Consider the following 23,605-nt stretch of genomic DNA (forward strand, 5'->3'; position numbering starts at 1 on the left):
CACTTTTTCTTTTCCACACATTTACAGTGACTTTTTCTCCCTCCCCCCTCCCTCCTCCCAAGCCACCCCCCCATCCCTCCCCCCTCTCATCCATTTTAGTTATACAATCTAGGTTGCATTAATTCAGTTAGACAATGTGCAGGTTTAGCTGCAGATAACTTCATGAAGTCAAATCTAAATTTTCTGCCAGGTATGTGCTGGAACATTTGTCACGGATTAGTAGAGTACTGAAACAGGCAAGAAGTAATGCCCTTCTGGTGGGAGTTGGGGGAAGTGGTCGTCAGTCCATGACCCGTTTGGCCACATCAATGTCTAAGATGAACATCTTCCAGCCTGAAATCTCCAAAACATATGGAATAAATGAATGGAGAGAGGACTTAAAGGTTAGAATCATTCATAATTTGTATCACTGAAAGCATCCATAATTTAAATCTCTAGCTCAACAATGTTTTTCCTTTGGATAGAATTTGCTTCGGAGTGCAGGGGTCAAAGGTCAGCCCACTGTATTCCTGATTACGGACACGCAGATTAAGGAGGAGGCGTTCTTGGAGGATGTAGACAGCTTACTCAACACGGGTGAAGTGCCAAATCTTTTTGCACCTGATGAGAAACAGGAGATTATGGAGGTATAAAACATCATCTTGTCCAAATAATAAACATTTAAAACACACACGCTTACAATTAAGTAATATAACAGGTGCTATTTTGTGGATATGAGGTTCATATTTGATTACAAATTAGTAAAATATTTCAGTGGTACCCAATTTGGATGCTTGGACGCTCCATTTTCCTCCTACATCCCAGTGACATGATGGTTGATAGTTTAATGGGCTACTGTAAAAATGTACTAATTGTGTAGGTAGGTGCTGGGACACCTGTGTTAATGGCCATGTGCAAAAAAAGGTTACAGGGATATAAGTAACATTGATGGGATTCCTCAGAGAGCCAGCATAGGGTTGATGAACCAAATGGCTTTCTTCTAATTTCTAAAGATATATGAATATGTGAGAATTGTGTTAAGCAGTCAGTATGAAACCCATTTGATTTCCTTCAGCAAGAAACTTATGGGTTTGAGTGTGCCTAGTCTGTTAACACACAGTGTGAATGTTTCTGAAAGTCTTAGACATTAAAATAAAATACAGCAAGATGATGTATTTTCTCACATTTTCTAAATAAAAATTTTATAAATTAAAATTCTTTGTCAGTTAAGTGTAATAATAGGGTGTTACAACGCCAGCAATCGAGGTTCGAATCCACCACTGACTGTCAGGAGTTTGTAATCTCTCCCCGTGTTTGCGTGGGTTTCCTCCTGTGCTCGGGGTTTCTCTCGAAACATACGGGGGGTTGTAGGTCAATTGGGTTAATTGAGCAGCACTGACTTGAGGGCCAAAGGTGCCTGTTACCGATCTGTATGTCTAAATTAAATCTAAATTTAAAACAGAGCAACTGCAAACTAGGTGTCATATACAACCTTCATAGAGCACCAGATTTAGTGCGTCTGTTGTGCACTTTCCCCAAAGCCCCAAATTCCATTAATATCAATATCAAAGGGCACAACCTTCAAAATTCTGCCCGAGGAATTTCTGATGGTGCATTTAAATACTAAAAAACCAAACTTTTAACATGTATTGAGGTAAATTTGAATTGATTTAATAATATTTTACTTGACTTGCACAGGGAGTGCGAGTTACAGCTCAAGCTGGAAACAGAAATGCAGAATTCAGTCCCCTGGCACTTTTCGCTTTCTTTGTGAGTCGGTGCAGAGAGAACCTGCATGTTGTGGTGGCTTTTAGCCCCATTGGAGATGCTTTCCGAAATCGTCTCAGGCAGTTTCCTTCACTCATCAACTGTTGCACTATTGACTGGTTCCAGGTGTGTTACAAATGTCTATTCTATGATATTACCATTAATTTACAATTCAATTAATGAGGGGGAAGAAAACATGTTAAAATGGTTGAAGCTGAGATATCAGTAGTTGGATTATTTCCTTTTAGGTAGAGAAGATAAGGAAAAGATGTGTCAGAGGTGTTCAGAATCATAAATAGTTCTGACAACATCAGGAAAACTGTTTACAGGGGCAGACCTTTTAGTAACTAGAAGGGTCTGATTTAAGGTGGTAGATAGAACAATCCAAGACAATTTGAAGAACGGTATATTTGCACATCAAGTCTTTATTACAGAAAGTTTTCCACTTGATGCTAAAATACTTCAGAAACTGAGGATCTTGAGACTTTAGAGACTGGTGGGAACCATGGGGAAATTCCACTGCAATGTTTGAGATTTTGATTCTGGATTCTTCCTGTGGATGGGATGCTGATTTGTGGAAGCTTGCCTCACACATTTGATCGCCACTTCTGGGAAATATAATTACATGTGTGTGGCACTTAGACCCCTTGCAGAAAATTAATGCAGCAGTAAGCAGACTTTTGCAAATGTGGAACATGGAACCACCTGCAAGCAGGTCTTACTAAGGCCTCTCACTGCAGGTCTTTCTTCATCCCCTCTCTAACCAATCCAGCCATGACTTCAGTGCTCTAGCAACCAATTGTGACCATCTGCCCCCAATTCCCTGATCTCCCACCACTGTGATGCTCTGCAATGCTCAACCTATGTAAAAGAACCAATCAAACTTTTGACCTTTGTACCTTAAATATGTAAGTCTTCTTCTGTTGCTTCTGATGAATTGCACCTCATGCTCAAGCAGGGATGGAACCTGAAGCTAACTAATTGATTTGATATGTGGAGAGGGCAGTTAGCAAAAGGTAAGTTATCCAAGAACTCATAAAGGACAGGAAACAAAAGTGGGGATCTAATCCTGAATCTCTACAAAATAGTATTTTAGGCCACAACTGAAATATTGTATTTAATCAGGAGTTGTTCGCGGGAAGAGGGTTAAAGATTTCAGCACAAGTAAAACTGAAGAAGCTGGGTTGTTCTTGAGGCAAAAGAAATTAGAAAGGTACAAGACAATGCCTGCTCTAGAAATGGTAGCTGAGGAACAATTTAAAGTGATGGCCAAAGTATACGCATGGTACATGAGGAAAATGGATTGTTAATACAATGATTATGATCTGGAACTCATTGTATTTGGAGTGAAGACAGTAATTTAGCTTTCCAGAAGACAATCTAAAGATGATGGAAATCTGAACTAAATTGGAAATGCAAGGAAATTTCAAAATTGGCAAGTTGGGAGTTTGGGTTCCAACACGGCAGATAGACTGGAGCATATCACATGTAGGTCGACCAGTCCAGAATGATCTGGGTCTGGCTAGGAGCAACCCTTTAAGACCTGCCAGTAGGTATTACTACACTCTCAGCCAATCACAGCTATCCTATACTACAATATACACATATATACATCAGTGATAAAATCCGTACTATCACAAGTACAAAATGGAAAAATCGAAGTAGAAAAAAATAAATGCTGTGTATTTCTTTTAAATGATGAGAAAATAGAAAAGGGTCTAAAGAATTCTGGTATCCTGAAAGCTGACATGGAGGTATAACAGGCAATTAGGAATGTGTGGTTTTACTCATCTCTTTCATGGGGAAAAGTTAACTCCATTTGTTTTGCTCCTGTTATTTGTGTATTTACCTGGAGAGCAAAGTTCAACATGTTTGTATATTTCCAATGTCACAGTAAAGATACACAGGAATAATTGGTTACTGAAATAACTTTTTCGGCAGCCATGGCCAGAGGACGCTCTGGAACGCGTTGCTAATACCTTCCTAGAAACACTGGAACTGACAGAATTTGAACGGACAGAAATTGTTCCTATTTGTAAATTCTTCCACACATCTGTCAAAAAACTGTCACAGAAGTAAGTTTGCACTATTACACTTGCATCTAATCTGTTTAATTATTTTTGTATTTTTAGAAGGTTTTACTTGAGATTATATATTAATAAATATAGAATGATTTTGTTCAGAGATGAAGACTGGATTATTAGTAAAAGCTAAATAGATTTTAATTGGGAAATGAAGCAGAAAGTCCTGTGTGGATTGTGGAAAAAGGCTTCCTTCCCCCATTCCTCCTCCCAATTTTGCATTAAAAAACAGAATAATCGTTAAGTACCCAATGGCAGTCCAGACGCTCAACTGCAGACATGGTGGATTGAGGAGAAAGTGGGAATGGGATGATTTGAACTTTTGACATTTCTCACCTCTAAAATCATGTGATGCACATTGGAAGCTACTCATGCAAATGGTTGCTTTATGTTTATGGGATCCTGTTACTTTCATGTTTATTTTCTTCTGCCAAACAAAGACAGTTCTGCAATTACTGGGAAGAAAACAAAGAGATGTTCTAAAATAGGTGAGGCCTGTTGGAACTAGAGGGCATCTCTTAGGCCTTAAGCAACTTTGAGGCAATGGACAGCTTTGTCGTACAAACAATTAATGGAGCCAGCATTCGACTGGCACTGGCAGTATTTCAGAGTTAACACACCATAATTCTTAAATTTAGACGTAAATCTTTTGAAGTGCCAGCCCTCCAATCCCTGTCTGTTAAAATCAATTGGTATGGTGCTTTTGTATTGTTAATAAAACTAGTTAGTAGTTTGATCTGCTATCCAAAGGCTACTGGAGTGATTACTGTCCACAGAAATGGGTTGAATGCATCAAAGGCATAAATATGTTAAATTTCAGACCTGACAAACTGCAGATTGTGCAGGATTAATTGCTGTAATTCATTCCAAATTATTTAAATTAGCGATAAGGTAGGCAATCTTGTTAATTGGAAATTACTTTGGTGCCAACGTGAGATTTAAATAGTCATGGGATCCTGGATTTGGGACCAAGGGGTGGTGGAGTGATGTGGACATTGAATGGATCTGGATGCCAGAGGAATCAGATAAGTAATTCACTTATCTGTCAGAAGTCCCAGCCCATCATTGTGTTTCAGAAGTGCTCAGTGATAGAAATTATGTAGGGAATGGGATGGGTCTTTTCTGCCCTGAGTGTTTCACTCCAGAGGAACTTGATTTTCAATTGCTCAGTGCTATAGAAGAAATATTATACAACTGTATATATGGCAAAAAAATCTTTTGTGTTCTGGGGAAGTACGCTTTAAAAATGTGGCATTTTGGTAGAGAACTCCATGGTCACAAGCATGGAAAATTAGAGTGAGATAGCCAGTCGGTATATAAAAATGTGAAAAACAAATAACAGTAGTTTCCAGAGATACCAAAATGAAAAGAGCTAACAAAGTCATAAAACGGGGGATGTCACGTGATGCTGTAGAAAACATCTTACAACCTATTGACTCCTGTGGGATTTATTTTAAAAAGTTCATATTAAGTAAAGTTTATTTAATAAAAACTGCTTTAAAGTTATTTTAAAGTGATTAACAGAAGTAAAAGAAATGTCACCACAAAAAGAAAAGACTACAAAAGTAACACCCACGAAGAAATCGGAAGAAAAGAAGAAGAGAGAAATTGTGCCTATCTTGCCAATGAAGCAAGCCACTGAAATCTTCTCTGGATCTGCTGGCGAAGACCCCGGCGAGGGACCTTCCTCTGGAGACATCTTTGTGGTGCCCCGAAAAGATGGTGCCAGTGGAAAAGTTAAAACTGTATTGTGAAGTCGAGCATGCGCTACAGAAGAAAAAATTGAAAAAATTTTAAGATAAGGGGCAATCCAGCTTCTCAGTTTCTGAGCAAAAGGTGACTTCTCCAGTGGAGGAGGCTTCAGAAGAGTATGACAGTGAAGAAGAAACATTAAGTTCAGAACAGAAACGATTTCGGGGCAAGAAAAGGATTTTTAAGAAAGAAATTAGTAAAATTGAAACTAAAATAGATGGACTTTCTGAAGCTTTGCACAATAATTTTAACTGTTAACTGTAGAAATGAAATGTTAAAACAGATTTTACAAGGGAAATAAATAATGTTTCACAGAAAGTTGATAAATTAGAAAATAAAATTCAAGATGTTTACGAGAAGTACAACGAATTGAAGAGAGGTCTAATGTGAATGAAGATACGACGACTAGTTTGATCTCTGTGAATGAAAAACTTGGAGAAAGTTGATATACTGGAAAATTATAGTAGAAGAAATAATGTTAAAATTGTGGGATTGACAGAAAGCAAAGAAGGATATACCTGAAGAATCTATTTATAAATGGGAACCGAGGTTGATGGCAATTGAAAGAGATGCTCCAATATTGAAACATTTGCTTAATATTTGGAATAAAATTAAATTAGAAATTGATGGAAATCTTTTGTCATTAAAAAGACCATTGATTAATCCTCTTTTAATTTTTCAAAAGAGAATTTTTTTGAATATTTGGAATAATACAGGAATTTCTAAATTAGGAGATTGTTATGAAAATGGTAGGCTGATGTCATTTGATCAATTAAAAATTAAGTACGATATTTCAAGTAACACAGTTTTTCAATTAAGAGCTTATTTAAGAGAGAAATTAAGATCTGACATGATTTTAAAAGATCCTACAGATTTAGAACAGGTAATTGTTGATGGAATGGTTAAAAAATTTACTTCAATGGCATATATGATGTTACAAGAAAAAGATCCTAAATTAGGTTTGTTTAAGTCAAAGGAAAGATGGGAACAAGATCAAAGTATATCAATACATCAGCAGGTTTGGCAAGATTTATGTAAAAAGTTATGTCCAAAAATATTAATGTAAGATATAGACTACTTCATTAATACTTTTTAGATCAGTACACCTCAGAAACCTGACAGATCGAAATCGGATACATCAGATCAATCTTTTAGATGTGGAAAGGATGTAGGAACTTTTGTTCATTCTACATGGTCTTGTTCGAGGGTTAAACCTTTTTTGATTTCTTTTAGTAAGTTCTTACAACTGTGACAAATTATGTATATTTTATATTGTATATAGATATGCTTTAAAAGAGATAACGTGGGGTTTTTTTTAGTGTAGGTCACAAACACTTCACAACACAGATCTTATTTAAAATGTCAGAGCTCTGTTCAAACCAGACAATCCAGGTTCGCAGTGCTTTTATAAAGACAATGGAATCTGTTAATCGGACGTGCTGTGAAGTAATGGATTATTGTTTTGGAAAGCAAAAGATGAATGGACTCAGAAAATTGGGTCTGGTGCTGCAGTATGTCTAAACACAGTTTGCTGTTCTAAGAGGGTCATGTGGTGTGTGTGTGTGTGTGTGTGTGTGTGTGTGTGTGTGTGTGTGTGTGTGTGAGAGAGAGAGAGAGAATTCAGTTCTACAGTTCAGCAGCAGCAGCTGGGACTGGAACAGGACAAGCTGGCAAACTTGTTTAAAACCCCATTTTGAAGACGGGTTATGAGTTATGAGTTCAGTCTGGTAAAAGCCCATTCAAGAGGAGATGGCTGGCTGTATAATGTTTCACTTGAAATAAGGAAAACAAAAGGGTACTCTGTGGTGACCTGGAGGAAAGAAGTTATCATCTGGAAAACCCTGATGTGGCAAATTTCTTCAGCAAGATACTGAAATGGCTGATTTGAAGTAATCAGTTTGTGTCCAACGAACAACAAATCTCTCTCTGAAAACCAACAAGATCCTTCCTGAGTGGTAACCATTTACCTTTCAAGCACCAAACCCTGGTGAAATTCATAAATGTTAAATTCGGTGCACAGTATAAGAATTACCTGCAACCAATGAACTTGGAGGAGTGATCATTGAGATTGGACTGTGGATTAAAGAACTTTTCTGAACTTATACGAATTGAAAGTGTTGTTTTTCCGTTAAATCCTGAATTATTGTTGATGGGAAATTTTGAGAATTATCCTAAATTATCTTTATCAGATTTTCAATTGAAATTTGTCAAATAATTTTGGTGATAGCAAGGAAATGTATTGCTATTACTTTAAAATCAAATGTTTCATTAACATTAGGAAGATGGCGTACGGAGATTCAAAGTTGTATTCCTTTAAAAAAAATTATGTATAATTTGAGTGTTATTTTAGATATAGGTTTTAGTTTAGCAGGGTTAGTAAGTGTTAGGGAGGGGGAGATAGGGATTAGTTGTTTTTTTAGGGGTTTTTTCTTATTATTTTTTTCTTTTCTTATATTAATCAGCATATATTTGTAAACAGTTACTGTGATTCATGATTTGTTGATTGCTGTTATATGTGTGTTGATTTTAAATAATTTTTTTTAAAAAAAACAAAGTCATTAAACAATGAGCCTGGAGATATAATAATTGAAAATTAGAGCTGACAAAGGGATTGTAAAGATTATTTGCTTTGGTTTTCATTTGAGAGGAGATAAGTAACAACTCAGAAATTGCTGTAAGTTAGGAGTTACAAGGGAATGAGGAACAGGAAAATTACAATTAGCAGGGAAGAAGTACTGTGCATATCACTGGAGCTAAAAGTCTTAAAACTAGTGACAAATGAGATAACTATTATGTTGGTTTTCATTTTTCTTAATTCCCTTGATTTGAGGAAGATCTAGAATAACGTGCAACTTATTTATTTATTTACCTCTTTTTTTTTTGAAGGAAGGATGTTCATATGTTGGAACTAGTTGAGAGATCTCCTAGACTGATATCTGGAATGGGTGGATTACCTTTTAAGATAGTTCAGGCTAAGTTTATATATACTGGAGTTGAGAAGAATGAGAGACAACCTGGGGTGGTCACAACAGTGTAGATTCTGAGAAGTGTTTTTCCTCTTGTGCGTAAATCTAGAATTAGCGATCACAGTTTAAAGACAGGACAGTGATGAGGAGAACTTTTTTCTTACAGAACGTTGAAGCTTTTGAACTCCCTTTCTTGAAGATTGGTAGAAACAGAGTCTGAATATTTTTAAGACAGCAATAGATTCTTGTTAATCAAGAGAGTGAAAAGTTATTGGATGGTAATTGAGAATGCAGAGTCAAAATTTCAATCAGACTGTACTTGATGACAGCGCGGGTTGAAGGAACTTGACTCCACAACCCTGTTCAAACTTGTATGTTTATTTGTAATCGGATAATTCACAATATTATGGGGTCAAACCAATACAAGTTAAGCTCTGCATCTTTTAATTTTTCTTTGGCTTGGCTTCGCGGACGAAGATTTATGGAGGGGGTAATAAATAAATCTTTTAAATAGTTCTAAGATTCTGTAAACAATAAGGATGATCTTTTTACTTTATCACTGAATATGATGAACTGTCTTTTAAGAATGTGAAGCAATAGGAACCGATATTTGTTGCAGATTTCTTCAGGAGCTAAACCGACACAATTACGTCACCCCCACATCCTACCTGGAACTTATTGCTGCCTTCCGTCAGCTCTTAACAAAAAAACGTGATGCAGTGATTAAAGCAAAAAAAAGGTACACCAATGGATTAGATAAACTGGCTTTTGCTGAATCACAGGTATGTCATCAATTAATAAATATCAACATTTCTTTGTTCCTTCATTGCTGTTACTTGAATTTAAAATTATTATGCACTCTTCCATCTCTGAACGTAATATCTAAATTTCTCTGTGGTTAATATTAGCACTGAGAGACTTTACTGAAATAATTAGGGCAGAGAGTAACATTGACTGTAGAGAAAGGTACACAAATAACATTTGAGTTCACAGAAAAGGTCATCTACCTGAAAGTTTCCCTTTTAATGACGATGACATGATTTGCTCGGTATTTCAGCCATTTTCTGTTTTTATTTGACATATACAGCCTTTGCAGACTTTTGCTTTCAGAATAACGTAGTAAAATGATTCAATGCTGAAAATATGTAAATATGTAAATATGTAAATACAAGGCAATTTCGAAGCATAATTAAAATGGTACTCTGAATTAGAATATGAGACGACATTGCAGAAAACTCTCCTTGGACCAATATTATTTAAGAAAGTAAAATATTAGCAAACAGCTATTTGTCACATAAAGAATATTTGTTTGTCTGTAATTTCTTATTGCCCAAAAATTTGTATGCCTTATTCAGAAAATGCATTAAAATTTATTTGTACCTGAAGTGCTTGATTGTATGAAAACTTTCAATAAAATATACTTGCTGGCTCTTCAGCCAATGTTTGCAGTCGTTCAAATACTTCTTCAAACAGTTCAAACTAAATTTGCGAATTTCAAAACTTTTTTAATTCTTCCAAAGGATGTGTATTCAGAGGCTGGACCAGATTTTTCATTGTCCACCCCTAATTGTCCTTGAGAAAGTGATGATGAACTGACTTCTTGAATTGCTGCAGTCCCTGAAGCGTGGGCAGATCTGCAATGCTCTGAGAGAGTTCCAGAATTTTGGTCCAGCCATGGTGAAGGAACAGAAATACATTTCTAAGTCAGGATGCTTGTGGCTTGGGATGGCACTTCCAGGTGGTGGTGTTCTTATGCTTTTGTTGCCCTTGTCCTTCTGGCTGGTAGAGGTCATGGGTTTGGAAGGTGCTGTCTTGGTGTATTGCTGCAGTACAATCTGTTGGTGCAGTTTGGTGGAGTGAATAACATTGAACTTCTTACTTGTAAGAATGCAAGTATACTGATACAACAATTACAATAATATACATTAAATTATCCCAGCACAGAAAGAGATAATAAATATACAGCATAGATAGATCATTAATATTTGCAGTTACAGTTAGTGTAAGAAAAAAGTAGCATTTCAATTGTACAGACGAGTTATTTTGTGGTCTCAGAGTAGTTTATGGTAAAGGTACTGAGGGGAAGTTCAAGAGCCTGATAGCCATGGTGGGGGCGGGGTGGGGGGGGAGGACTTCTTGAACCTAGAGGTGCTGGACCTCAGGCTTCTGAGCTTTCTTCCCGATGGTAGCAGCAAGATGTGGTTGTTTCTGGAGTGATCGGGTTCCTTTATGACGTTGGCTAATTTCTTGATGCAGCACCTCACAAAGATGTCAGTGGATGGGAGGTTTGAATTTGTGATGGACTTGGTTATGTTTGGTGCCTTCTGCAGCCTTCTGCATTCTTGAATATGGTTGAAGCTGCACCCATCCAAGCAAGTGGAGAGTATTCCATCTCACTCCTGATTTAAACTTTGCAGATCGTGTACAAGCTTTGAGATGTTAAGAGATGAGTTACTTGCTGCAAAATTGCTAGCTTATGACCTGCTCTTGTAGCTACATTGAATATATGGCTTCTCCAGTTCTGGTCAATGGTAACCCCCATTGATATTGATAGAGGCATTCAATGATGGTTGTGCCATTGAACTTCAGAGATAGATTTTCCCTTGTTGGATAGCATCAATGCATGGCACTTGTGTAGCATGAATGTTACTTGCCACCTATTAGCCCAGGCCTGAAAAGAACATAGAACATTACAGCACAAAACAGACCCTTCAGACCACAATGTTGTGCTGACCAATATAAACCTACGCAATAAATGGAACCTTCCCTACCTCATAACCTTCTATTTTTTGTGCATCCATGCACCTGTCTAAGTCCCTATTGTACCAACCTCCACCACCACCCCATGGTATTGCATTCCAGGCACCCACTTCTTTCTGGGTTTTTTTTTAAAAAAAGCTTATCCCTGACATTTCCCCTAAACTTTCCTCCACTCACTTTACACAGATGTCCTCAGGTGTTTGCAGGTATTGTCCAGATCTTGCTGCATTTGGTCGTGAACTGCTTCATTTTCTCAGCAGTCATGAATGGTACTGAGCATCCATTTTCCTGGTCATTGATAAAGCAGTTGAAAATGCGAAACCTGGTTTCCTTCTAAAAGTATGATTTCAATGAACTGAACCTTTTGGAGAGAGTATGATGTCCATTACCTTCATGATCATGTTCTATGGTACTCATCTCCTTGGCATTGGTGAAAATTTACCTCAATATTCACATAGAAACATTATACAGGAAAAATTGGTTTTAGTGAAATAAAATGTATGATACTTAGTAGTTGTATATTAAGATTTGATATCATGCTTCTGTCAGGTGGGTGAGATGAAAAAAGAACTGGTGGAACTGCAACCAAAACTGGAAATAGCTAAAGTAGAAAATGCTCATATGATGAAGGTAAGCCTAAAATGGAAATGAGCTTTTAACCCTGCAATGGTCATGCTCTCTTCTGGATTACCAACTGCTTAAGGGATTTTTTTTGTTCTGTTAAGTGATAACCTGGGGTGGGTCTACTTCTGTAAATATTGTGCCAGTAAAATATCTGTCAACTAGTTGCTTCTTTAGCCTCTTCAAGGTGGAAATAGTGTATTGCACTTTTATTGTGCCATGCCATTCTGTGTAAAAGGTATGAACATGGAAGACCATGTCATTTTAGACCTGCCTTTAACCCAGCAGTGGAGATAGTCACAGTGCTGAATCGACGTCTGTGGAAAAAGGGCAAGGCATCATACTAGATGCCGACGCTGTTGTGTTGCACATCACACCTCTTTTGCTTCCAAATTGCCGACGTGCTTTGTAAAATGACACACTGGGGCAGTATTATGGTGGCGTTGTGTGGGTCTTCTTTACGGAAGTATTGCGGGATCATTTGTAAAAAGGGCTAATGTTGACTATAAGAAGATCCTTCAAACTTTTTCCATTTTGCTATTATGGTAATTAGCTCAGTGGAAAGTGAAAGGACTGCATCTATCGCTTTGGCATTGCAAAATGTTTAGTAAGTGCATATCGCAACATTTTAATAACTAACGCTTAGTTTGCCTTCAGACTCAATGTATTTCACTGCACCTTCCATCTGCTCATCTATGATTTACAGTGCCTTCTGTTAATACAGGCTGCCAGTTAATTGTCCTAGATGCTGCCAGCTTTTCCTTTGGAAGGAGAAAAAACAGCAAAAACAAATGAATAAAATAGGCAATAAATAAAACATTTTAAAAGCACCAAAATTATAATGAGATCATTTATGTACATTTTTGTTTAGTATTATTATGAGTTAGTGGGCAATTTTTAACATGTTAGTTGGTTTGTCTTTGAATGAAGTTAAGTAGCAAAGAAAAAATTATTGAAAATGTGAATATTGCCGATTGTTGCAGGTTATAAAGACCTGTTTGCATACGCCATCCTTGAGTTTTGATGTTAATTTTTCAAGGTTATAGAGGTGGAATCTGCAGAAGTGGAAGCAAAGAGCAAAATTGTTAAAGTAGATGAAGAAGCAGCTGCAGAAAAAGCAACTGAAGCCCAGGCTTTGAAAAATGAGTGTGAGAGTGAGCTGGCAGAGGCCATTCCAGCTCTGGAGGCTGCACTTTCTGCCTTGGACACTTTGAAGGTAAATTTCAGAACCTATATTTTTCCAGACCAACATTAAAAATGTACCTTTTACAATTTTAAACCCTGACAACAAAAACGACTGAAGAAGACGATTTGTGAAATCTCATCAGTTCCCTGGGCATTAACTCCTCTTGAAAGTGAGGAGGGATTCAAATTAAGTACTAAGAACATTCAGCCCATCCAGCCTGCTCCTCCATTCAATGAGATCGTGGCTGATTGAGGATAGGCTCATTTCCACCTACCTGCCTTTTCCCCATATCCTTTAATTCCCCTACTATGTAAAAATCTATCCAATCTTGTCTTAAATATATTTACTGAGTTTCAATGGGCAGCGAATTCCACAGATTCATCACTCCCTGGGACAAGCACTTCCTCCTCATCTCTGTCCTAAATTTACTACCCTGAATCTTGAGGCTAAGTCCCCTAGTTCTGGTCTCATTGTAAACAACTTGCCTACCTCTAACTTATCTGTGCCTTTTATATGTTTCGACAAAATCCACTCATTGTTCTAAATTCCAGTGAGTACAGTCCCTGATGACTCAATCTCTCCTCATAAGATAACTCCCTCATCCATTCTAAAGAAAATCTTTTTCTTTAGCCAAATAACACAAATGGTGTCTTGTCATTTGTATCTTCTTTACATACTGTGTCATTTCTAAATGTGAGGTACCGGAGTAAGAAATTCACAAGCAAGAGCTTGTGTCGGTCTGCTTCAAGTCTGTACTGGTCTTCAAGTCTGTATCTGCTTCAAGAGCTTGTATCGGTCTGCTTCAAGTCTGTACTGGTCTTCAAGTCTGTATCTACTTCAAGAGCTTGTATGGGTCTGCTTAAAGTCTGTACTGGTCTTCAAGACTGTATCTGCTTCAAGAGCTTGTATCGGTCTGCTTCAAGTCTGTACTGGTCTTCAAGTCTGTATCTGCTTCAAGAGCTTGTATCGGTCTGCTTCAAGTCTGTACTGGTCTTCAAGTCTGTATCTGCTTCAAGAGCTTGTATCGGTCTGCTTCAAGTCTGTACTGGTCTTCAAGTCTGTATCTGCTTCAAGAGCTTGTATCGGTCTGCTTCAAGTCTGTACTGGTCTTCAAGTCTGTATCTGCTTCAAGAGCTTGTATCGGTCTGCTTCAAGTCTGTACTGGTCTTCAAGTCTGTATCTGCTTCAAGAGCTTGTATCGGTCTGCTTCAAGTCTGTACTGGTCTTCAAGTCTGTATCTGCTTCAAGAGCTTGTATCGGTCTGCTTCAAGTCTGTACTGGTCTTCAAGTCTGTATCTGCTTCAAGAGCTTGTATCGGTCTGCTTCAAGTCTGTACTGGTCTTCAAGTCTGTATCTGCTTCAAGAGCTTGTATCGGTCTGCTTCAAGTCTGTACTGGTCTTCAAGTCTGTATCTGCTTCAAGAGCTTGTATCAGTCACATCAAGTCAGTACTGGTATTCAAGTCTGTATCTGCTTCAAGAGCTTGTATCGGTCTGCTTCAAGTCTGTACTGGTCTTCAAGTCTGTATCTGCTTCAAGAGCTTGTGTCGGTCTGCTTCAAGTCTGTACTGGTCTTCAAGTCTGTATCTGCTTCAAGAGCTTGTATGGGTCTGCTTCAAGTCTGTACTGGTCTTCAAGTCTGTATCTGCTTCAAGAGCTTGTGTCGGTCTGCTTCAAGTCTGTACTGGTCTTCAAGTCTGTATCTGCTTCAAGAGCTTGTGTCGGTCTGCTTCAAGTCTGTACTGGTCTTCAAGTCTGTATCTGCTTCAAGAGTTTGTATCGGTCACATCAAATCAGTACTGGTCTTCAAGTCTGTATCTGCTTCAAGAGCTTGTATCGGTCTGCTTCAAGTCTGTACTGGTCTTCAAGTCTGTATCTGCTTCAAGAGCTTGTGTCGGTCTGCTTCAAGTCTGTACTGGTCTTCAAGTCTGTATCTGCTTCAAGAGCTTGTGTCGGTCTGCTTCAAGTCTGTACTGGTCTTCAAGTCTGTATCTGCTTCAAGAGCTTGTATGGGTCTGCTTCAAGTCTGTACTGGTCTTCAAGTCTGTATCTGCTTCAAGAGCTTGTGTCGGTCTGCTTCAAGTCTGTACTGGTCTTCAAGTCTGTATCTGCTTCAAGAGCTTGTATCGGTCACATCAAGTCTGTACTGGTCTTCAAGTCTGTATCTGCTTCAAGAGCTTGTATGGGTCTGCTTCAAGTCTGTACTGGTCTTCAAGTCTGTATCTGCTTCAAGAGCTTGTGTCGGTCTGCTTCAAGTCTGTACTGGACTTCAAGTCTGTATCTGCTTCAAGAGCTTGTATCGGTCTGCTTCAAGTCTGTACTGGTCTTCAAGTCTGTATCTGCTTCAAGAGCTTGTGTCGGTCTGCTTCAAGTCTGTACTGGTCTTCAAGTCTGTATCTGCTTCAAGAGCTTGTATCGGTCTGCTTCAAGTCTGTACTGGTCTTCAAGTCTGTATCTGCTTCAAGAGCTTGTATGGGTCTGCTTCAAGTCTGTACTGGTCTTCAAGTCTGTATCTGCTTCAAGAGCTTGTATCGGTCTGCTTCAAGTCTGTACTGGTCTTCAAGTCTGTATCTGCTTCAAGAGCTTGTGTCGGTCACATCAAGTCTGCTTCAGAGGTTTTCATGGCCTTGTGTAACCTTTGAGGACAAAATCAGCAATTGGGTTGTATTTCAAAAGAGCAAACATCCTTTTATTAGCATCTTCACCATCTGAACGTTTTGCCTTGCTACCACAGATATTTAGTAAAAAGATTGAAATCCTTTTTGGTCTAGTATTCAGATTAGAATCAGAATTTATTGTCATTAACAAATCATGCCATTCGGTGTTATCAACAAATCCCAAGAATAACAGTTATGCATTCTTCCAGAGCTGACATTGGTATTGTTATGGAAAGATTAATTGTGATTTGTCATTTTATCTAATATCCATACAACTTTTTTTTCTTTCTAAAGATTTTTAATGAGTTATTTATAAATAAACAGATATATACAGAAAATTTGTAAAATACTCAACAGATGTCAAATATAAAAAAATCAACAGTTGTCTAGTTTTTTTAGAAGACATCTTTAAGGTAACAAAACATCTTACAATTTGATCATGAATATTTTCATTTTCTCCCCATCTCTTGAGCCCATTACCAAGTCGAAGTTCTATAATTATAGTATGCCTTGTACCTGGAGCAATATATTAAAATGTTGGAAGACAGGTTTTATAATAAAACCAGAGGTTCTAAAAAGCTCTGGAAAGGTCCCCATAAGTTTTGAAACCCTCTGTCAAAGTTATTGACAGAATAGCGAATCTTTTCTAGATTTATATAGGACACATTATCCCTCAATCACTGAGCATGAGTAGGCAGGGCAGTATCCTTCCACCTTAGTAATGTCGAAGACAGAACCTGAGATTTAATTGGAGTCAAATGGATGCCATCCTCTCCAGTGGAACTAAAGAGGGCAAAGAGGGTGAAGTTCAAAATTTAAATTAACAATTGGTAGTTTCAAGGCTAGGGCACATCCAAAACATAAGAATAAGAGAGGCCTCATATCTCTTGCATTTATCACAAGAATTTACAACTGGCCTACAACTGTTTTAAGGCTCACTGTCCTGTAGTTACCAGGTTTATCCTCCTGTATTCGGGTACCTCACCTGTGACTAACAAAGCTGGACAGTTCACTCACATGATTGCTAGTGTGTGCTCATGGGCATTTCTATGTTGGGTAATTAGACCCAACTGCCCCAGTTCTCTGGTCTGGCAGTGCCTGCTTCTATCTCCACCCAAAATTCACAAAGCAATTTATCGTGGCAGACCCATTGTCTCAGGCTGCTCTTGCCCTATTGCACTTATCCCCTCATACCTCGACACCATCTTGCCGCCCTTGCCAATCCCTTCCCAATTAGATCTAGGACACTGGTCACAATCTCCACCTCTGAAGAATTTCAATTCTCTGAACCCCACTACCTTCACCATGGATGTGCAATCCCTTTACACATCCATTCCCCGTCAGGAAGGTCTCTGGGCCCTTACACAACTTCATGCTCTCCATTTGATGGAACATCCTCACCTTTAACAACTTCTCGTTTGATTCCTCCTATTTTCTCCAGATCCAGGATGTTGCCCCCCCCCCCCCACCGGGCACACATATGGGGCCAGCTATGCCTGCTTTTTTGATGGATATGTGGAGCTGTCGCTGTCTCAAATCTATTCGGGTACCACTTGCCAACACTTCCTCCATTGCATCAATGCTTTAGTACTACCTTCTGTTCCCATGCAGGACTTCAAATTCACTGCCACCAGCCCAACAGTTTACCTCTCTCCATTTACCTCTCTGTCTCAATATCAGGGGACACACTATCCAAGGATATGTATTACAAACCTACCGACTCTCACAGCAATCTTGTTTACATCTTTACTCATCCTGTTCCTTGTATGAACACCAACCATCTCAAATCATCTGCTGCATCTGTTCCCAGGATGAGACATTCCACTCTGGGGAATTTGAAATGACCTCTTTCTTTAATAAGCATGGATTCCCCCTTATTGTGCTTGATAAAGCCTGAGTTCATATCTCCTCTCTCTGTTGCACTTCTGCTTTTCCCCCAGTTCCTCCCAACAGAGCAACTACAGAGTCCTTCTGGTCCTCGCATTCCACCCCACCAGTCTCCGCAACCCACAATTCACTCCTGCCCACATCTTCCCCTCTCCAGCCCTATTTGCATTTTGGAGGAATAAGACTCCCTAATCTGCTGTTGCCTTCCCACCCACCCTTCTACCCCTTGGGCTTTCCTGCTAAAACTGCAGAAAGTGCAAAACACCTCCATCCAGGGCCACAAACAGACCTTCCAGGTGAGCCATAACTTTACATGCATATCATCCAACCTTGGTGTGGTCTACTCTACATCGGGAAGACCAAGCGCAGATTGGATGACCACTTCACCAAACACCTATGCTCTGTTTGTGGGTCTACACTTGAATTTCCTGTAGCCAACCATTTTAATTTTGCCAACCATTCCTACATTGACATATCCATCCTTAGCCTCATCCATTCTCAAGGTGAGGCCAAATGTAAACTTGAGGAACAACACATCATATTCATCTTGGGCAGCCTTAAACTTAATCATGTATGTAAGATAGGTAACCTCGTCTGCCATCTGATTCTACTGTTTCAAGCTCTTCTTCACCTACTTCTGTATTTGAATTGTATTTTTTATCTCTCCCCCACAATGGTTTCTCCTTCTATCTGTCTATCACTTCCCACACCTTCACCTCTTGGGCCCTCGTCCAACTTCTTTCCCCTTTTATCTATATTTAATTTTGCCTTTTTATCTTGACCTTAATAAAAGGTTCAAATCTGAAAAGTTGACTAACCATTCTACACATGGATGTTGCCTGATCTGCTGAGTTCCTCCAGAAATTCTTTGTTTGAATATAATTGACATGCTCCAGTTTTCGGCATTCCTATGAAACCTATCATAAGGCAAAATAGCCGATACTATTGAAAGCTATATTCATAAAAGCAAAAACCCATTCAAATTTCTTTTGGATAGCGAACACAAGTTTCTTCGTAAAAGTGAATTTGCGTAAAGCGAGTATTCATAATATGAGGTATACCTGTACTACTTAAAATATGTTACATTTTAGAATAACACATTGTAATGCACTAAAATATTAAGAGTAATGTGCATTTCTGCTTAAATTAATGATAAGCCTTGCTCATCTTTTCTTTATATTTTAGCCATCTGACATCACAATTGTTAAATCAATGAAGAATCCTCCTCAGGGTGTCAAACTGGTGATGGCTGCTGTTTGTGTCATGAAACTCATAAAACCAGAAAAAATCAATGATCCTTCTGGAAGTGGTGAAAAGGTAAAATTTAAAGTAGAAAATTATTCAGATGCATACTTTTTTTTGGAAAACTTTATTTATTAAATACATTAAAATACATTAGATACATATGTATTTTAAATACATACAAAAAAATCCTTACTAAAAACTAATACCTCAACTAACCCCCCTCCCACCCTTCCCCCGACATCCCTCCCCAAACTACCCCTATTGGGTAATTATCCATTGCTGTGGAGTGTGCCAACCCATTACATCTTCAAAAAAACTTTTACAATATATCCAAACCCTTACATTTCAAATATGGAGTCCACATTTTAACAAAGAAAGAATAATTATTCCGTTAGTTATATATTATCTTCTTCTTTGGCTTGGCTTCGCGGTCGAAGATTTATGGAGGGGTAAATGTCCACGTCAACTGCAGGCTTGTTTGTGGCTGACAAGTCCGATCCATCGGGCACACAAAACTCAAAACGGTCAACCAGTTTACCTATCTCGGCTGCACCATTTCATCAGATGCAAGGATCGACAACGAGATAGACAACAGACTCACCAAGGCAAATAGCGCCTTTGCAAGACTACACAAAAGAGTCTGGAAAAACAACCAACTGAAAAACCTCACAAAGATAAGGGTATACAGAGCCGTTGTCATACCCACACTCCTGTTCGGCTCCGAATCATGGGTCCTCTACCGGCAGTTATATATTATCTTCTCTAAATAAATACACGATTTCAATTCATTACGCCATCTTTGTATATTCAAATCAATGCCATTCTTCTATGTAATAGTAATAGATTTCTTAGCAACAGCTAATGCCAAACGAATAAATGCAATTTGAAATGTATCCAATCTTAAACCGGTTGTTAATATTGTAGTATTACCCACTAAGAAAAGTAATGGATCAAGTGTTAGTTCAACCTTGAACAAATCTTCCAAAAACTTTAAATGAATACTTTTGACAAATGTTTGGTTTGAAAGTGGATTTCTCATACATTTTTTCCTTAGGCCTTTGTATTGTAATGAAATTGATCATGGAAGTTATGGGATAATTAAAATTGCACAAGAGTTATCCCTCCACTTCTCTGATGCTTTGGGGAAATGAGCTGCCTCTGCAAAGGCTGAGCTATTTACTAATCTGCCAGCTCAAAGCTCCTCTGGGGACATGACTTGACCACAACCAAGAGTCCTTATTTCTTCCTTTTGTGACAGCTGCTTCCATTGGACATTTTTTTCTGATAACTCGTGAGAAATCTGGGAAGGTAGTGAAAGGGATTGTTGCTTTATGGCTTGTGGCAGTTTTTGGACATTTATTTTGACAATAATATTGGAAGCACGACAAAATGAGTATTACACCGGACAACAGATTGAAATAAAATTGGGATGAAATAAAATTGGGAATTGTGATGGACAACTTCAAGCTGAACACAAAGATCATTTCAGATTTGCTGTGGGCAGTTGGAGAAACATTAAATTAACTTTTATTGAATTTACCATGTTTAATTGCACAATGATGTTGACACATTACATTGGTTCAAATAACCTAAAAATATTTTACCGCTGATTTTCATTTGTAATCAACTTCTGATACCTCTTGTGTCAGTGTCTAACAATAGTCGGCCAGCATCGATGGATTCCAGTTGCCTTGATACCATTTATTCATGGTTGAAATGCCCTGGTGAAACCTTTCACTATTCATCACTGACTGCGTCAAGATTAGCTGGGAAGAAGTCCAATTGTGAATGCAGAAAGTGAATTTTCAATGACATGGTTTTGTATGTTTGAAGTAGACTTAAAATATGAAATCACAAAATAGGTTATATCTAAAAAAGGTACATGATAACTTTTCAGATGATTTTCGTGATCAGCAGTCCAAAAGCTATAAAATACACCCAAAAGTGTTCAGGAAGCAAAATCTTCATTGTCCAATGTTATGTACAAGTTTACATCTCATATTAAATCCAATACTATTCTGATTGATAGTAGCTAATGAATGATGAGAGTAACTTGATCTTTGGATTAGTGAAATAATTTCCTGTCTTATTTTCCAGATTTTAGATTATTGGGGACCCAGTAAGAAGTTATTGGGTGACATGAATTTCCTAAAAGATTTGAGGGAGTATGACAAAGATAACATACCAGTACGTTTTCGGTATATACGTTTACACAACTTTTTGAAATTAATTTAATATTATGATGACTTTAATATTTTTCTATTTGTGTATTCTTTCTAATATGATCTGCAGTCTAGATCCAATAAGATTGTTTAAAAGTCTTTACTTGCTGTGAAGACATTTAAAATCAACATATAAAAAGATTGAAAGTGTTAGTCATCTCAATGTCTATGAGCAGTGCTTGAGGTGACTCACTAGTTCAATTCACAGATGTATCTGCAGGAATTACAATTATTTCCATGTGGGAGAGCTGCCCTCTGGTTGGGGTTTCTTTCCCTTTTTATTTGGCGGGCTCCTTTTTTTTTGCATCCCAGCGGGCAAAATTTTTTTTTGAGCAAATTTCCACATGATGAAGGTTTCTGCACAGACATTTTCAAGGTGCAGATAAATCATTTTATTTATTTTTAGGAACATGAGACAAAACTGGGAAAAAAGAAGTTCAGATCAGAAATAGTTGAATCTGATTTTACTGTGAGCTTATCAAGAACCTGGAGTTTGTACTCATGGTTTCATGCTGATTATTTATATCAGTAGCCAAGCTACATCCTAGCAATAATCATGATTATTAATATTTGACTCAATCTTGGAAAATTAATTTTGCCTCCCATATTTTTAAAACTTTCTGAACATAATTGTGAAATATGACTTTGCACTGATATTTTCCCTGTAGATTTGAGCTGATGTCATTTTTTCTAGTGTGGTATTGATAAGATTGTAAAGATTTATGAACTTTTCCTATTGAATTTGATCTTCATCATTTTATTCCTGATCTTAGTCCTAAAGAGCACCTAACTGCTTAATTATTTATCAGTTACAAATGTCAAATTATATTATTGTTATTTACAATAAATACAACACCCAAATAGCAGAGAATTGAATAAACGAGCAAAATTATCAATATATTTTGCATAAAGATTTTTTTCCTAATAGCTTTCAATTCTGAGAATTCCTTTTTAGTCATTTTAAACTTTTTTTTGTCTTCTTTTTCTCATGAGTGATGTTATGTATCCTATTTCCTTCTGGACAGGTAGCAGTCATGCAAAAGATACGTACTGAATACGTCACCAATCCTGACTTTGATCCACAGAAGGTGGTTAAAGCTTCATCTGCTGCAGAAGGATTATGTAAATGGATTCTTGCCATGGAAGTATATGATCGTGTTGCAAAGGTACTGTATTCATGCAATGCAGTGAAAATAACATTCACATAGTTATCTCTTACAAATTAATAATGTCAGAATAAATATTTTGCACGGTTATAGAAAATACCCATTATAATATTGAAAAATTGTTCTCGTATGCTTTGTTTAAATTCAATAGTTCCAAACTGTGACATCTCTTAAAATTCTATTTAAAAAGCTCAAGAAACTTTCTATGTTGATATTACTGCCTTAATTTTCCAAGCATTCTCTGGAATTTCCCATCCCTTACTCTGTTTTTTGTATGTTTTATTTTTGATTTTCAAAGACTCCTATAAATCCAAATAAACAATACATTTTTTTCCAACAATAGTGTATATCATGCAGAGTCTATTTTATCCCCTACCCCTCTCCCTTCCCTCCTATCCTAATACAAAAAAGAAAAGATTTTATAAGTTAAACAAATACAAAAAAACAAATATCAGTAAAGTCACAAACCCTTAAGGGAACAAGAATAACCCAAAGAAACCTAAAATAAAGGGATAAGGAACAAAATACAGGAGCACATCGCCTGAGCCATGACCTGCTTCACTGATCTCGAGCATTCCACTACTGGCACGGTTGTTGTGTTCACTTTATCTAAGAGGGGTATAATTACATCGGCGCACCAATGTGTTGCAGATAGAGTTGCCACACCCTAATGAATGTGCCATATTTCTTCCTCAAATTGTACGTAGTTTTTTCCAGGGAATTACAACTTTGCATTTCTGTTTTCCGTCATGCAATTTTAGTTGGGAGTCAGCCTTCCACTATACATTTTCTGGCTACTGACAAAGCAACCTTCACTCATGTCCATAATGCTTCTCAGAAGGTACAATTCCGGATCCTATGGAAAATCCACCTTTATAATTATTTTCAGAATGTCCCCCAGGTCCTCCCAGAAGGATCTCACCTTTGTACACAGCCAGGTTGAATGGAGAAAGGTTCCAATCTCCACACCACACCGAAAGCACATTCCCAAAATTTCTGGTTTAGATTTATAAAATTTTTGTGGTGTGAGGTACATTTGATGCAGGAAATTATATTGCACCAACCAGTACTTGGCACTAATGACTGCTGTCATGCTGTCCCGACACAAGTCTGACCAGCACCACTTGTGGATTGTTGTGCCCAAGCCCAGCTCCCACCTTTCCCTTGACGTATTAGCCTGGCTTCAGGCCCTCATTTTGGAATAGGAGATGCATAATAGAGATAAATTTGTGTGTATTCCCCTTTCGAATTAGAATCTCCATGTCACTACACATGGGCAGGGCCATAGATGGTCCCAAATTATCTTTTAAGAAAGCTG

General features: G+C 37.8%; 1 protein-coding gene across 4 annotated transcripts in view; it reads left to right on the forward strand.

Annotated features, from left to right (window-relative positions):
* dnah12 (dynein, axonemal, heavy chain 12) overlaps nt 1–23,605 on the forward strand; it is a 230,102-nt gene that overhangs the window by 155,940 nt on the left and 50,557 nt on the right. For all 4 annotated transcript variants that reach the window (XM_069939623.1, XM_069939622.1, XM_069939624.1 and 1 more), the window contains 10 exons: nt 191–383; nt 465–626; nt 1,678–1,872; nt 3,688–3,821; nt 9,165–9,327; nt 11,855–11,935; nt 12,966–13,142; nt 18,840–18,971; nt 20,997–21,086; nt 22,147–22,287. In XM_069939623.1, the coding sequence (XP_069795724.1) occupies nt 191–383; nt 465–626; nt 1,678–1,872; nt 3,688–3,821; nt 9,165–9,327; nt 11,855–11,935; nt 12,966–13,142; nt 18,840–18,971; nt 20,997–21,086; nt 22,147–22,287 (1,468 nt within the window). The remainder of the gene's footprint in view (nt 1–190; nt 384–464; nt 627–1,677; nt 1,873–3,687; nt 3,822–9,164; nt 9,328–11,854; nt 11,936–12,965; nt 13,143–18,839; nt 18,972–20,996; nt 21,087–22,146; nt 22,288–23,605) is intronic.

The sequence above is a fragment of the Narcine bancroftii genome, chromosome 5 (genome assembly GCF_036971445.1).
Source record: "Narcine bancroftii isolate sNarBan1 chromosome 5, sNarBan1.hap1, whole genome shotgun sequence".
Lineage (NCBI taxonomy): Eukaryota > Metazoa > Chordata > Chondrichthyes > Torpediniformes > Narcinidae > Narcine > Narcine bancroftii.